Source organism: Talpa europaea (genome assembly GCF_964194135.1).
Source record: "Talpa europaea genome assembly, chromosome: 11".
Taxonomy (NCBI): domain Eukaryota; kingdom Metazoa; phylum Chordata; class Mammalia; order Eulipotyphla; family Talpidae; genus Talpa; species Talpa europaea.
Window position 1 is genome coordinate 68571345 of NC_140078.1, and position 17713 is coordinate 68589057.

The following is a 17713-nucleotide window of genomic DNA, read 5'->3' on the forward strand; positions in this document are numbered from 1 at the left end:
CTCTCTGGCCGGCTGGCGCCCTGGCTCTATGGTGGATCCTCCCGGGCCGCCGGCGCATGCGCGGGACTGCGACTACCCGGATCGCTATGGCAGCGGCGTCGCCGTGGGCTCGGCCTCTGCGCTCGCGCCGGGGCCCGGCCGCCTAGGCAGCCTCGCTCGCCACAGCCTCTCGGGCATGAACCGGGCCTCCCGCCGCCGTCCGCTGCTCTGCTCGCTGCTGCCGCTGAATCCCTACTGTGGGCCCGCGCCAGGAACATGCCCCTGGCTGCATACTGTCACCTCCGGGCCGTGGGCAGGGGCAGCTACGGGGAGGTGACGCTCGTGAGGCACCGGCGGGACGGCAGGCAGGTCCGCGCGGTTGGGGCCGGGCAGGGGGCGGAGGGCAGGCAAGGGTTCTCTGAGAAGCCGTCCAAAAGCTAGGCCGGCATGGTCTGATGGAGACTCACCCCGATGGCACTTTCTCAGGGAATCCTCCCACACCAAGACTAGGCCAGGCCCCCTGTAATATGCGCCTCAGAGTCCCTGTAGTACTCCTTTGTGCTCTAAATTGGTGTGCTTGATACCAGCTCTTGACAGTTCAGTGAGATCATGCATTCCTGGGAGTTAGCGTCTGCTATTACTCCTTGAATAAAGGGCCGAGAGATCCTGACCTGGAGACTCACCTTATGGCCAGACCTACTTTCACAACCCCCATTTCAGTGAAACCTACTCTCACCACTTCCATTTCAATGAATAGCACCACTCACTAGCCAGATACCAAGTTGGACACATGGGAGTCATTCTGACACTCCCCTCCACCCCACCTCAAACGCACACACCCCCTCACCCCCTTATTCATCTGTCTGCCAAGCCAACAGTTCTTTCTGACTCCACTGGTATCACCCCAACCCAGGACAGCATTAACTCTAAGTTATGGCCATGGCCTCCCACTGGTCCTTCCTGTCACATGACTTGCTCTTCTCCAATCCATCACTTTCATTGCTGTCTCAGTGAGCTTTCTAAAACTTATACCTAATGTTGTCACTCCTTTGCTTAAAGCACTTTGTCCCATCACCCTTGGGATAATGAGCCAGTTCTTTCATGTGGGTTATAAATAGGGTGACCGTGTAATGTATTGTACAAACTGGCATCATTTTGAAACTAAACAGAGGCACTGGTAATAATTACACCAAGACAATGCAACTGCCCCAGACAAACTGAGAGGAGCTGTCCCTCTAAATTTAAATCCCTCGTTTTTTCTGTCTTGTGTCAAGTGCAGGTCACTCTGCCTGGTTCAAAAGCTCAGGCATAAGAGGTTTATTCTGTAGGCACTGGAGTTGTCACTGGATTTTTTTGAGATGAAGATAGGATACTGGCTGTAATAATAGCCCCTCATATTTGACTGTAGTTTATTTAATTTTATACACATACAATGTGTTTTTGTTGAATAAATGAGTTGTATTGGTCTTTAGTTAATTGAGGACAATGTTTTAGGTACCAGAGCATACTCCTTTTTTTTTTTTTAATTTTATAGAAGCATGTTTATTTATTTATTTTATTTGTTTGTTTGTTTTGTTTATACATGCACTAGGTACAGTCAGAAGCGCGGGAGGGTGAGAGAATTCACCAGAGCCAGAGCGGGGAGCAGAGCAGGCAGAAGGACCAAAGTACACTGCTGAGGGGAGCAGCGGGCCACAGGAGAGGTCTGCGTGCCATGTGGGACCCTCCTCCGGTGGCCGGGGAGCAGCCGGGGATCGAACCGGCGCCGGCGCCGGCGCCGCAGAGGCTGCGGGCAGGTTCGCAACCCAGCGCTCAACCGCTGCGCCACCGGGGAGGCCCCATACACTTTTTTTTAAGTGGGATTAATTTTGTGCTTGAGGATCAGTAATTGTTAACCTTTTTGGGCCTTGGATCCCTTTGAGTATCTAATGCAGTCTGTGAACCCTCTCTATCTGCAGGTGTATATTCAAGTCATATCCATGCACCTTTGTAGAGAGAACTTGGTGATTACAGAATCTCTATCCACTGATCCAGTGGAATGTAAACATGAAGTAATTTTTTAGCCATTGATAAGATGTAAATGCAGATTAATGAGATTGTAAAATGCAGCTAGAAAGTGTAATTTTTGGTGACCTTCCCTGCTATGTTGTAATTCTAGCTTGTAAAAACTATCTTTAGTGATAGTAAATTTTATTCCTAATTTTGTGCTTTGTGAATAACAAAATGAATAGGTTCTGTCAGGATCCAGAAGGTTGGTTTTGAGGACACTCAGGAAAACACTTACATACTTTTGAACCTCCAAAATTATGTTTATTTGCACATCGTCAACACATGTATTTTCTTTGCAGTATGTCATCAAAAAACTGAATCTCCGAAATGCTTCCAGCCGAGAGAGGAGAGCTGCTGAACAAGAAGCTCAACTCTTGTCTCAGCTGAAGCACCCCAACATTGTCACCTACAAGGAATCATGGGAAGGAGGAGATGGTCTGCTGTACATTGTCATGGGCTTCTGTGAAGGAGGTGATCTGTACCGAAAGCTCAAGGAGCAGAAGGGGCGGCTTCTACCCGAACGTCAGGTGGTGGAGTGGTTTGTGCAGATCGCAATGGCTCTGCAGGTACTGTCCAAACTTGTAGCATCTCACTTGCTTCAAGGTGGCAGGGGGGATGGCAGGTGGATTTTAGGAAAATTCTTAACCAGTTACATGGGAAATAAATGTGGGGTTTTTTTGAAAATCCACTTATGAAGTGACCCTGCTCACTCTTATTGTATGTAGCATTAGGATGTTTCTGATTGAATGATATTTCTTTTGAAGTAGATTTGAATTTTGTGTCACATTGGTGGGGAAATCGGTTCTCTATTCATAGCGAAGTCAATTTTAAGGGTCCCAAGTTGTCAAAGAGCAAAAAATGACCATGTTTGTTATCAGTTAGATAGGTATGTCATACTTCAAAGTGACTAGTTTAATTAATATGCCTAAACTGTGGGCATCTGGGCTTTAACCCTGCTGTAGCAGAGTAAGTGGACATCCAAAATATGTTTATGTTTTAACATACTCATATCCAAAAGTGGGACTGTTTATGAAATACCACTCTGGAGCTGGGCAGATTTATCTTGAATTAATTGGCCTTGCTTAAATTCTAAGATATTTTCTCTAAATGGAAGTCATCTTGGTGTATTAAGCTAAAGATTTCATGATTCTGAGAGGATGTAGTCCTGACCTTGTGTAAGTTGTCTTTCTACCTTTAGTGGCAGTTTGTAAGCATATTTTTAACTAGATCTAATTAATGCTATGTGGAATAATTGTCAAGTTATAGGGAACGATTATGAAGGAACTGGACATGGAACTTCATTTTCTTACTTTGGAAAATTGTACATAGATTTTTTTATGAAACAATAGTGATTATGAAACAATAGTGTTTTGATATATAACTAGGCTCTTATGCAGTTGTTGATGATGTATAAGAAGCCAAGAATAAACAAGTAGATAAGTAAATATATATTTTATGAAATTTTATTTCTCTTCCCAGTATTTACATGAAAAGCATATCCTTCACCGAGATCTGAAAACTCAAAATGTCTTTTTAACAAGAACAAACATCATCAAAGTGGGTGACCTAGGAATTGCCCGAGTGTTAGAGAACCACTGTGACATGGCTAGTACCCTCATTGGCACACCCTACTACATGAGCCCTGAATTGTTCTCAAACAAACCTTACAACTATAAGGTAAGACTGAGCTGGGTCTGTCCGCTCATCTTATTTCTAAGACAGTATTCATAATATCAGAACCCATGAGAATAGTAAGTCCAGAAGAGTTATCTGTAAATTGGTTTAAGGAAAATGTCCTTTTTTTTTAAATGGGAAAAATGTAAACAAGGCATTTCAACATTTGATCATTTGCTGTTTTTTCTTTTCTAGTCTGATGTTTGGGCCCTGGGATGCTGTGTTTATGAAATGGCCACCCTTAAGCATGCTTTCAATGCAAAAGACATGAATTCTTTAGTTTATCGGATTATTGAAGGAAAGGTAAAGAATATTCTGGAACTTTTTTTTACTATTTGGAGCAAGGTGAATTTAATGCAGCTTTGTAAGGAGTTAATGGCAAAAGTGAGTAATCTTTGATATTGGGTAGTTAGTAATAATGTCTCCTTTCATTGGGAAAAGTTGGAATAGAGGGGAAAGACTGGCTGTTTTCTTAATATTAATTTTTTTTAAAGATTTATTTATTTATACAAGCACTGGATACAGTTAGAAGAAGCATGGAAGGGTGAGAGAATTCACCAGAGCCAGAGCGGGGAGCAGAACAGGCAAACTGACGAAATACACTGCTGAGGGGAGCAGTGGGCAGCAGGAGAGGTCTGCCCGAGATGTGGGACCCTCACCCGGTGGCCGGGGATTGAACCGGCGCTGCAGAGGCTGCGGGCAGCTTTGCAGCCCAGCACTCAACCACTGCGCCACCGGAGATACCCTTTTTTTTAAAAAAAAAAGATTTATTTTTATTTATACAAGAACCAGGATACAGGCCAGAGGCGCAGGAGGGTCAGAGGATTCATGGGAGACAGAGCAGGGAACAGAACAGGCAGACTGACGAAATACACTGCTCAGGGCAGCAGCGGGAGAGACAGGAGAGGTCTGCTCGCCATGTGGGTTGCTCTGAGGCAGGCGGGGATCGAACCAGCACTGCAGAGGCTGTGGACAGCTTCACAGCGCTGTGCTCAACCGCCTGTGCCACCAGGGAGGCCCTTTGCTTTCTTTTTTTTTTTTTTTTTTAAGATTTATTTATTTACACAAGCACAGGGTGCAGTCAGAAGCAGCAGAGCAGGCAGAAGGACCGAAGTACACTGCTGAGGGGAGCAGCGGGCGGCAGGAGAGGTCTACGCACCATGTGAGACCCTCCTCTGGTGGCCATGTGGGACCCTCCTCCGGTGGCTGGGGAGCAGCCCAGGATCGAACCGGCATTGCAGAAGCTGCTGGCAGCTTCGCAACCCAGTGCTCAACCGCTGCGCCACAGGGGAGGCCCTTTTTGTTTTCTTAATATTAATTTGTAAAGGTGGCTTAATGGCTCCGAAGAATTGACATTTTGAAACCTACTAATTTGTACTCACAGGATATGCAGCTGTCCTGAGAGATTATTAGTATCTTCTATGTAGCTTATGGTTAAATAAACTCCATTTAAAAATGAGTCTACTCTCTGGGCCTCTCCGGTGGTGCAGCGGTTGAGTGCTGGGCTGCGAAGCTGCCCACAGCCTCCGCAGCGCCAGTTCGATTCCTGGCCACCGGGCGAGGGTCCCACATCTCGTGCAGACCTCTCCTGCCGCCCGCTGCTCCCCTCAGCAGTGTACTTCATCACTCTGCCTGTTTTGTTCCCCGCTCTGGCTCTGGTGAATTCTCTCACCCTCTGGCACTTCTGACTGTACCCAGTGCTTGTATAAATAAATAATAAATAAATCTTTAAAAACTAATTTGGATTCTTTCAAATAAATAAATAAATAAATAAAATGAGTCTACGCTGAACTTGTTGTTCCTTTGTTAATCTTCATAATCACCAGTAACCGGTTAAGAACTGCAGAAAGGGGCCTCCCTGGTGGTGCAGGCTTAAAGACAGCACTATCAAGCATTTGGCAGCCACTGCAGCATGAGTTCAATCCCCAGCCAGCCAAGGAGCAACCCACATGGCGCAGTAGACCTCCCCTGTCTCATCTGCTGCTCCCCTCAGCAGTGTATTTCAGTAGATATGCCGATTTTGATCCCCACTTTCTCTAGTGAATCCTCTTACCCCCCCATATCTCTGACCTGTACCCTAGTTTTTGTATGCATAAATAGAATAAATCTCTTAAAAAAAAAGAACTGCAGAAAGCATCATGTATGATATAGATGCCAGAGTGACTAATGTTTTATATGTTAGTTCCATGAGGAACATACCAAGACTCATTTAATTTTTAATTTAAAAAAATATTGAAAAACACAAAGTAAAATTTGCCCATAATTATATTTTTAAAGGATCAAACAAGATAGGAGTGAAATTCCCCTCTCCTATTAATTTCCATTCCCTCGAGATAACCATTGCTAATAATTTGGTGAATAGGCTTTCTGACTTTTTCCTATCTATAAAGATATAACTGGGTATGTATATCCATTTATACACACACACACATTCTTTAAAAAGTAACTGAAATGGGGGGCCTGGTCCATGGTGGCGCAAGGGGTTAAGACACAATCTATGAAGCTATCTGCAGCCACTGCAGCATGAGTTCAATCCCCGGTCAGGGGAGCTACCTACATGGTGCAACAGACCTCTCCTGACTCTCCCCCTGCTCCCCTTAGCAATATATTTCAGTCAATCTGCCTGTTCTGTTCACTGAAATGGAATCAGTTTATGCATATCAGTAAACAAATCACTTAATACACGAGGGACATCTTTCCAGGTAAATACCTGTATTTTTAAAGAGGTTTCCTAATATTTTATTAGAAGGATGTACCATAATCTATTCCACAAGTTCCTGATGGAATGATGTATAAATTATTTCCAGTTGCTTACTACTGCAAGAACAATATTGCAATGGTACATAAATCTTTAGGAATTTATGTTCTCATTTCTGAAGGAGAGAGTCCTCAAATGGGACTACTGATTTGAAGAATATACTTTTACAACTTGCTGTTATTGCCAATATACTTTCTATAGACTAATGTTCTAGTTATTTCTGCTTAGTAGATAGTGACTTTAAATAAATGATTGTAAACCTTTATCTTTCACTTTGTTTCACAGAATCCTTTGTCATAACTGTGGTATTATCTCTCTTTGTAGCTGCCGCCCATGCCGAAAGATTATAGCCCAGAGTTGGCAGAACTGATAAGAACAATGTTGAGCAAAAAGCCTGAAGAAAGACCTTCTGTGAGGAGCATCCTGAGACAGCCTTACATAAAACGCCAAATCTCCTTGTTTTTGGAGGCCACAAAGGCGTAAGATGCTTCTCTTATAAATAGCTGGGCTAAATAGAATAAGAGAGGGTGGTTTCAACAGTTTTCATATACAAGAGTTTATGTTGAGGTGCTTTTTAAAAAAATTTAAGCTTTTTTATTTTAATTTTATTTCCCACCACCATCCTTTATACTGTTTGACCCTTTCTGCCACTCATAAAATATAAGTATTTTTCTTTGTTGACTTGTCTGCTATGTAAACATCCAATACTTGTCTTTGATTTACTTTACTACACATAGTTCTCTCCATTTTGCTGTAAATGGAAACATTTCATCTTCCCTTCTGACTAATATTCCATTGTGTGGATATACCACATCTTGATTGTTGAATTTTCTAAAAAATAGGATGGCAGCACTTCCACTTCCTACCTGTGACTATGCAGGTGCCTCTTTTCACCAACTCTCTCTCTCCACAGGGCAGCAGCCTCCTGCCTGCCCGTGATCGTTACATGCCGGGGCTTCTCTTCACTGACCTCCCTCAGTGGAGGCAGCTCTCCTCAAGGCCGCCCACCCACAACCACTCAGGCCTCTCAGCAAACCTGTCTCTTTCGGGGCAGCTTTTCCTTACCGTTTGTGTCTATGGAAGTGTCTTTTACTCTTGTCCCTTTTCTAATAAACCTGCTCTTGAAATATCAAAAAAAACAAAAACAGGACATAAAATTGCATGACTAGAATATATGTTAAGATTTAGCTTAACTGCCAGAGTCAGAAATCTAGAACACCATTTAGAGAATCACATTAATGTCCCTCAGAGGGTTCCAGAACATACCGAGTATGATTCTTTTCAAAGGACGTATGTTTTAGAAATCATATTAAAATGAGAGATTATCTAAGAAATCTATTACATTATGTACTATGTTAAATAATAGTCACATAAAAACTAGGGCTTACATTTCTGAAAGCTTTCCTAAGATTTCCTCTTCATTCATGTAACTTTTAGTGTCAAAATCCTTTTGCTTCCTTCCTTTGACTTGTAGATCTTACTTTCACTAAACAACTATACCAGGATCTAAGATTTAGGGCTGGACAAAACATTTACGAGCTCTACTTTGTGACATGTTAAATTGGAAGGCAACATACATATCCATAAAATTGTGGCTCTTCATCTCATTTACTTTGAGCTTAATTTGCTTTCTTTTGACTGTGGAAAACATAACCTTTAAGTAGGAAATTTTGTGGGTTTTTGCAGTACATACATTACAGATAAATTTTTAAAGCATGTTAAGACATTCATATTTAAATAAACAAATAAATAAATAAATTTGGGAGGCAATGCTGGAGAGCACATGGGGGATAAAGAAAGGCCATCTTGTTAATGTTGTCTAGAATCTCCCACTAAACAAACCTATGAACTTCCATAGTGCTAGTCTTTATGCTTCCTTTGAATTCTCTAGAGGTTTATTTAGCCCCGTTGTAGAAACATAACATTAAAACAGTTGGAGTTATTAATCTTGTATACATTTATTCTGTAAATTGAGGCTGAATATACCAGTCACTTTTACTCTCAAACTGGGCAAAACAGTTGTGGTGTTATTACCATAAATGTGTGAAACTTGAAGATGAAAATAATCCTGGTGCTTCTGTTTGTGAGGTAATTTCTGATTGTTTATTTTGGAATAATTTTATATTTACAGAAAATTACAAAAATAATACAGAGCCTCAGAACAATCATGAATCACTTAATTATGGAGATAAGTCCTAAGAAATGTGGGGATACCCCTGAGAAATGGTTTATTAGGTAATTTTGTTATGCAAATGTCATAGAGTATAGTTACATAATCCTAGGTGGTAGAGCCTCCTGCACACCTAGGGTGCATGGTATGACCTATTGAGACTGCCATTATGTATGTGGTCTTTTGTGGACCAAAACATCATTAAGCAACGCCTGGCTTATATACCTTCCTCACCTAGTTTCAAGTATTACCAACATCTTCCATTGCCATGGTACATTTGTCAGGACTAAGAAACCACCCTTAGTACATTACTATTGGTTGAACACTATACTTTATTTAGCTTTCACTAGTTTTTCTACTAATGTCCTAATGTTCCAGGATCCAATCAAGGGAACGCTGGCATTTAGTCTGCATGTCTCCTTAGTTTGGGTCTGGGATAGTTTCCCACCTCTTTTGTTTTTCATGACATTGTTTCAAAGAGCATGGTTGTATTTTCTAGAATGCCCCCTAGTTTTTAAAAGACTCTTTATAAATGGAACAGTCTTATATGGGAGTGTAATATCCGCATTTCCTTGTATATGTAAAAACCTTTAATCGTCACAATCTTGATAATAACTTTTTCTTTTCTTTCTCATGAAGTAAAACCTCCAAAAATAATATTAAAAATGGTGACTCTAAATCCAAGTCTGTTGTTGTAGTGGTCTCTGGAAAGACTGAAGCAAATCATGAAGTAGTTCTCCCCCAACTACACTCTTCTGAGGATTCCAAGATACATATAATGGTATGTTTCTTTTTAAGGGGCATATGTTTTCAAAACTGTCTTGAAATGATAGGTAATAAAAGCAAATTATTTTATGTGAAATTATTAGGTTTTTACTAAATATTTTGTAGTGCAATTAATCATGTATTATAAAGATAGAATACTAGTGAAAGTAGCCCACTTTATCCAAGGTGGATGTTGAAACCGTTCATGAAGTCAGTGCTGTAATAACTTGAAGAATTTTTTTAATTGAGGTGAAATTTATATAACAAAGTTAATCATTCTAAAGTGAACAAGTAAGTGCAATGTTGTGCAATCACCCCTCTATCTAGTTCCAAAGCATTTTCATCATCCCTAAAGGACGCGGCATACCCATTAAGAAGAAACTCCTTGTTTTATTCTCCATCTAGCCTTTGGAAATCACCGATGCTTTTTCCCCTCTCTTTTAATTTGCCTATTCTGTATACTTATAAATGTAATCATACAATATGTACCCTTTTGTAGCTGACTTATTTCATTTGCATAATGTTTTTGAGGTTTAGCTATATTGCGTATATCAATCTTTATTTTTATGTCTGAATAATATTCCATTGTACACCACAGTTTGTTCATTCATTGGTGGATATTGGGTTGTCTTCACCTTTTGGCTATTGTTATGAACATTTCTGTGTTTGACTACCTGTCTTCAGTTCTTTTAGGTGTATACCTAGGAGTGGAATTGCTGGGTTATACATTAATTCTATATTTAACTTTTTGAGGCACCTACCACACTATTTTCCAGAGCAGTTATACCATTTTACACGTCTTCCAGCAGTCCACCAGAGTTCCAGTTTTTCTACAACCTTGCCAATTCTTCTTGTTTTTTTTTTTTTTTTTACTCTGTCCATACCAGTAGATGTAAAGTGGTATATCACTGTAGTTTTGTTTTGCATTTCCCTAATGACAAACAACACAGAGCATCTTTTCACATGCTTCTTGGCCATTTATGTGCCTTCTTTGGAGAAATGTCTCTATTAAGTCTCTAAATGTCTCTATTGTCCATTTTTTAATTGGGCTTTTGTATTTGTGTACTTTGTTATTATGGTCTAAGTATTGTTTCTATGTTCTGGATATTAGAACCTTATCAGATATATGATTTACAAATATTTCCTCCCATTCTATAAGTTGTCTTTTTACTTTCTTGATAAATATTCTTTTATGTACATAATCTTTAAATTTTGGTTAAGTCTAAGTTATCTGTTTTTCCCTTTAGTTGCTCATGCTTTTGGTGTCACATTTAAGAATTCTTGCCAAATCCAGGTGATCATTATGTTTTCTTCCAGGAGTCTTCTAGTTTTAACTCTTATATTTAGGCTATTGATCCATTAAAAAAAAACTTTATTGGTGGAAAGATAAAACATAAAATTTGACATTTGAACTATCTTTAAGCATCCAATTTAGTGACCTTAGTTACAGCACATTGTTGTGCAACTATCACTTCTGTTTTCTAAAATTCTTTATCATTCCAAACAGAAACTCTGTACCCATTGAGCAATAACTCCCATACTTCCTGCTCTCGGATCCTGGTAACCTTAACCTACTTTCTGTCTTTGATTTTGCCTGTACTAGGTATCTCACATAAGTGAAATCATATATTTTTACTTTTGTATGTCTTATTTCATTTAGTAAGTTTTCAGGGTTTATCCATGTTGTAGCATATATCAGAACTTAATCCCTTTCAATGGCTTTATAATATTCCATTGTAAGGATATACTACATTTTGTTTGTCTATTCATCTGCTAATGAATTTTGGGGTTGTTTCCACTTTTTGGCCATTGTCAATAATGCTGCTGTAAACATTGGTGCACAGATACCTATTTGAGTCCCTACTTTACATTGTTTGGAGTATATACCTAAGTGTGAAATTGCTGCCTCATATGGTAAATCTGTGTTTAATTTTCTGAGTTAATTTTGAGTTAATTTTTTTTATATGGTATGAAGAATGCATGTTTTCACCCAGTATGTTTTCACTCAGGGTGAAGACAAATGTTTGTTCCAGGAGAAACCGATAGTCATTGACCCATTAAAGATACCTATGAGTCTGAAAGGCCACACCGGCAAGGCAGACACGAGCAGTACTGCAGAGTCACTAGCTACAATCAGTAGGGTGAATATTGACATCTTACCAGCAGAAAGGAGGGACTCAATGAATGTTGGCCTAGCTCAAGAGAATCAACCAAGACACTCAGATGCTTTTGTTGAGCTAGAAGGCAAATGCAATATTTCTCAAGTGAAGGAAAATCTGCAGTATAACACTAAATCCAGCACTCAACCTGGAAACCTAATTTCTACACGGGCCTCTAATGATGTTACTGGGGGAAGAACTGACCCAGTGAAGCCTCTGCAGCCCCTAAACAAAGACCAAAAGCCAAAGGACCAGGTGAGTGATAAGCATAAGTTGTTAGTTTCAAAGGGAGGAATGGAAAGTGCAGTTATAAAGGTGTGGGTTGTTTTTTGAGTGTTTTCTAGTTGTCATTTCAGGAAAACATATTCTGTACCATTTTAAACATAAGATAAACCAAAAGATAGGACCCGTGGGATTCTTAGATCTCTTGTGTGACTGGCCTGGCAATGGTACTTGGTCAAAGTATAATATTTGGATTTTTTTGCTCTCTATGTGTCACTCTTAGTCTTCCAAGTAGATGGGTAGTTCAAACAATCAGAAAATCTGATTTCAAGTTCTGTTCTACTTGAACTTGGAAAGAATCTTGAGTTAATAATAGCTGAGAATTAGAAAGCCTTAACATTTGGTTAACTTTACATTTTTATATGTAAAATGTTTAAAATATATATAGACTATATTTTAATAATAGGATTTAAATATATTTAAACTTCATATATTTTTTAGTTTAACATCTTTTATATAAGTATGTAATAAACTATATGTTTATATATTTAATAACGTTTTTAGAAAAAATGCAACTATAATACTCTTAAAGCCATTAAATCAAAACCAAGATACAGTCTTAAGGTTTCTCTGGACATTGGAATCCTTAGTACTTTATAGATAAAATTATATGTGTTGTACTTGTTCTGCTTAGCCATCAGATTCACTAGTTTAATTTTTTCTTTTTTTTTTTTAAGTTTTCAAGTACCAATTCAGTGGTTTTTAATATGTTCATAAAGTTGTGTAATCATCACTACTGTTTAATTCTAGAACATTTCATGACCTCAAAAGAAACCCCATGCCTAGTTACGTTCACTGTCCATTCCTCCTTGCCTCTAGCCGCAGCAGTTATTGACCGCCTGCATTTGCCTGTTCTGATCATTTCATATAAATGGAATCCTGTGGCTTTTTGTATCTGGCTTCTTTCACTTAGTATGTTTTTAAGATCTATGTTGTAGCATACACTAGTATCATTCCTTCTTCTTGCCAAATAAATTGCATTTTATGTACATACCATATTTTATTTATCTATTTATCAATGGTAAATATTTATACTTTTTGGCTACTATGCATAGTGCTTCTGTAAACATCCTTGTGCAAATCTTTATGTGACATGTTTTTTTTCTCTTTGGTATATACCTAGGAGTACAATTGATGTGTCATATACTAACTGTATTTAACATTTTGTGGAACTGCAAAACTATTTTCCAAAGTAACTACATCATTGTACTTCCCTCCAACAATATATGGGAGTTGAAATTTCTCCACATCCTCACCAACACTTGCTATTTCCCATTTTTGGGTTTTTTTTTTTTTTTTAATTCTGGCTATCCTAATGGGTATGAAATGGTATTGTGATTTTGATTTGAATATCCCTAATGATTAATGATGTTGAACATCTTCTCATGTGCTCATTGGCCATTTGCTTTGGAGAAATATCTGTCAGATCCTTTCCCATTTTAAAATTGGTTTATTTCTTTTTTGTTAAATTGCAAGAATTCCTCCTCTATTCTAGATGTTAGTCCATTTTCAGATATAAGACTTGAAAATATCTTCCATTCTGTGAGTTGTCTTTTCACTTTCTTGATGGTATTCTTTGAAGCATAAACATTTTTAATTTTGATCAAGCCACATTTGACTTGCTTTTTCCTTTTATGTCTTGTGCTTTTGGTGTTATGAGAATTTATAGTTTCTTCTAAGATTTTATAGTTTTAGCTCTTACATTTAGGTCTGTGATCCATTTGGAGTTACTTTTTGTGTATGCTATGAGAACAGGTCCAAATTCACCCTTTTGGATGCAAATAATCTTGAAAGAATGAATTTTCAAATTATTTTACCTGTAAGAGTCATTATTTGCATTTTCCAGAGGAGCCAAATGATGGATGATAATGTCTAATGATGGCTCTTAAACAATTTTATCTTGTATTAATATCATAATATTTGTTTTCTTTCTAAAAATGTACCATATAGTGGGCTCTTGATAAAAATTTGTTGATTGAGTGATATTCAATTAGCAATGTCCATATACCTGAAAACAGATATTCTGATACTTAAAAATTGCTTAAAAATAAATGCAAGGGTCGCCCCGGTGGCGCAGCGGTTGAGCGCTGGGTTGCGAAGCTCCCCACGGCCTCTGAGGCGCTGGTTCGATCCCCGGCTGCTCCCCGGCCACCAGAGGAGGGTCCCACATGGCGCGCAGACCTCTCCTGCCGCCCGCTGCTCCCCTCAGCAGTGTACTTCGATCCTTCTGCCTGCTTTGCTCCCCGCTCTGGCTCTGGTGAATTCTCTTACCCTCCCGCGCTTCTGACTGTACCCAGTGCATGTATAAACAAACAAACAAACAAATAAATAAATAATACATGCCTTTAAAAAATAAATAAATAAAAATAAATGCAAGAATAGGGCCTTCTTGGTGGCGCAGGATGTTGGGCACCACACTATGAAGCAATCTGCAGCTTCTGCAACACAAGATCCATCCACGGCCTGCCAGGGAGAAACCCACATGGCGAAGCAGACCTCTCCTGTCTCGCTTCAGCAGTGTATTTCAGTCAGTCTGCCTGTTCTGCTCTCTGCTCTGTCTCTGGTGAATTCTCTCACCTGCCCCCCTGCATCTCTGGTTTGTACCCCAGTTCTTGTATGCATAAATAAATCTATAAATAAATAAATATATATAAATAAATAAAGCAAGAATATATTTTATTTTAATTTTTGGTATACATTAGTTTCTAAAACCAGCTATCCAAATTAAAATACTAATACCTTGGTGATCTTTATAACTTAGAAGGTAATTCATTTTATCATGACTGCTGCTAGTGATAATTCCCACTTTTTGAGCACTGTGTGCTAAACATAGTCCTAAATACATTAAGTGCAACATCTCCTCAAATCCTCAGTTATACAGTGTAAGAATTTATATTGATTTATAGATGAGAAAAAATTGAAATTCAGGAGTTGAGGTTTTCAGATATGACTTCATCTAACTTCAAACTCAATATTGTTTTCATCGTGCTTTTTAATAATACATCCAAATAAATGATGTTTACATGGGAAATTGTATATAATAAATTAGATTTCATTTGAACATTTGTAAGTTTTCTGAACAGAAAAATCTATTGAATGTTATGAAAAAATTTTAAAAATTGAACACCAGTAGTTTCAGGTTAAAAACTAGCTGAGTAATTTTAATAGAAATAATTATTTTTATTTGGGAAAAGAGAAAAGAAGCTAGAGTATGTGGATAATAATATCAGCATTTTGTCTTTGCCTGTCAACACTGCAAATAAGCATTTATTTTGAGAAAGATGACTCCCTGATTTTCATCATAAATATAAAAGTAGATATAGAGGATTTGGCTATTTGGGAGTTCAAAAACTATTTCATTATTCTGTTTTTGTTGCTATTTGTCTCATTTTATTATTTTTAAGGCTCAAGATGCTGGTGAATATATTATAGAGAAACAGGATAGAATTCACCCAGGTTTACAGCCACACAGCTCTGGATCTGAGCCTTCCCTGTCTCGACAGCGACGGCAGAAGAAAAGAGAACAGACTGAGCACAATGGGGAAAAGAGACAGGTCGGCAGAAATCTCTGGAAGGAGTCATCATGCTGCTATTTGGGAAACAGATTTAGGAAGCTCAGTCTCTATTTAGAATGATTAGCAGTTGTCAGGAAGGCACATAAGAAATGCAACGAATATATGGAGAAGGGTGGTAGCTAACTAGATGCCAGCTAGTAATTTTCAAATGCCAGTGAGATGGAAGCAGAGTAAGGACTTTGTCTTACTGTTCATCTAGCAAAGAGGGGCTGGTCATTTTAAGAGTTAAACAGGCTAATGACATAAATCTCAGATCTCCCCTGTGTTATATTAATGAACAGTTTCTCCCTAATATAAACTCATGCTGACTCCTCATTTCTTGAAGTAATCTTTTTAGGCACTGTCTCTATTAGCTTTTTAGATAGCATTTCACTTTTGGCATAATTCTCCCCCCAAAATGCAGTATTTTTAAGTTTTTGAGATCTAATCACTGGCGACTTACCCACTTTCCCACTTACCAGTGGGAAAACTTTGGAGTTGGCTGTATGAAACTGATAATGTCCTCCTCTTTTTTAATTATTTAAGCTCCAACACGCTCCTCGACTTTTGCCTTCTCTTCCCGTTATCGGAAAAGTGGATTCAACACAAAAGGATGCTGAAAACCGAAGTGTGGTGGTCACTGCATCTGTGAGCAGTTCAGGGAGCAGTGAGATACCATCAAAGGTTTGTGAGGGTATATTTTGGACTTTTACAAACTTTCTTATGGGCCTCCCCAGTGGCGCAGTGGTTGGGCGCTGGGTTGCTAAGCTGCCCGCAGCCTCTGCAGCGCCGGTTCGATCCCCGGCTGCTCCCCGGCCACCGGAGGAGGGTCCCACGTGGCGCGCAGACCTCTCCTGCCACCCGCTGCTCCCCTCAGCAGTGTACCTCAGTCCTTCTGCCTGCTCTGCTCCCCGCTCTGGCTCTGGTGAGTTCTCTTACCCTCCCGCGCTTCTGACTGTACCCAGTGCTTATATAAATAAATAAATGAAGATCTTAAAAAAATAATAATAATTTTAAAAAAATAATAATAAAATAAAAACTTTCTTATAATATTTTTTGGTTGTAAAAACCTGCATATATTGTGAAGCTTTGTGTTAAAGCTTCTTAACCAAGCACTGGAAGGAACAGGTTTATAATTCTCAGCTGAAGCTTTGATTGAAATAGACAAATTCTTTAGTTCCAGGGATGGTCAATTCCAATTAAAGAGAACAATTTCTGAATGTAGATTCTGAATGTAGGAAATGCAAAATTCCCCGTTTGCCCCTCCAAAAATGAATATTTCCCAGAAATGAAGGCTGTTATCATTACTGGCTAGTAGCTATATCCCTGCTATACACTGGTTTCAAAAGACCACTCCTTTAAAGGCTTGTGCAAAGTCTTTTCCTGCACTACTGGATGATACATCATGCATTCGAGGTATTATAAGAATAGTAAGGAAAAGAAGTGACTCTTTTTTCTTTCTTTCTTTTTTTTTTGCATGGAAGAACTGGGGTGTAGGCCAGAGGTTTGGGGGTGGTGGTGAGAGGATTCACCAGAGACAGAGTGGGGAGCAGAAACAGGTGGATTTACTGAAATACACTGCTGAGGGGAGCAGCAGATCAGGCAGGAGAGGTCTGCTGAGCTATATGGGGGTTATCTCCCTGGCCCAAGATTGAATTCAGGCCATAGTAGTGATAGCGCTGAGACTTAACCCCTAGGGCACCAAGGAGGCCCTCACTCTAACTTTCTTTAAAAGGATCGGCCATTATCAGCGAGAGAAAGGAGGCGACTAAAGCAGTCACAGGAGGAACTTTTCCCCTCAGGTAAGGTTGTTAATTTTCTTTCGTCTATTGGTGGTGCTTGGTATGGCTCATGGACATAAGCATTGATTCTGATTGTAAGGTGTTAAGAATGTTCAAGCATTAGTAAACCATTTGGGGAACTGATATGGAAGAATTTTTGAAGTTTCTATTCAAGCCTTTTAAAAATCGTCATTGGCTGTTGGATATAGAACTTGTATTATCAGAGGAAGAGAATATTATAAACAGAGCAAGAGGGCTTTGACAGTAACTCCTGGGAGATTTCAGACAGGAAATCAAGTGAGTGTTTAATTTGTTTCCATATTCAGAGTCCTGGTTGAAGAAGAATAGAGAAAACCAAAACAGTGCTACCCTGGGCGGAGGGCTGTAATCATTCCTATTACTATTATCTAAAGACAATACTAGCAGTTTCCATTTATTGAATGCTTGTCTAAGATTATCATAAGCATTTTAAGGGCTTTATCTCATATTTACAGTTATTGCCAAAAGTAGGCATTATTCCCATTTTGCAGCTGAGAAAACTA

At 39.2% G+C, this 17713-nt stretch overlaps 1 protein-coding gene across 1 annotated transcript in view; it reads left to right on the forward strand.

Moving 5' to 3' along the window:
• Positions 1–255: 255 nt before the first annotated feature.
• The window catches only part of NEK4 (NIMA related kinase 4), a gene marked incomplete at both ends in the record, with an annotated part of 28241 nt that continues 10783 nt past the window's right edge, over positions 256–17713 (forward strand). Inside the window, 11 exon segments of the mRNA XM_084248266.1 lie at positions 256–348; positions 2328–2594; positions 3508–3705; positions 3898–4005; positions 6785–6939; positions 9270–9411; positions 11405–11809; positions 15241–15413; positions 15937–15944; positions 15947–16074; positions 17126–17192. Of these exon segments, the coding sequence (XP_084104392.1) occupies positions 256–348; positions 2328–2594; positions 3508–3705; positions 3898–4005; positions 6785–6939; positions 9270–9411; positions 11405–11809; positions 15241–15413; positions 15937–15944; positions 15947–16074; positions 17126–17192 (1744 nt within the window).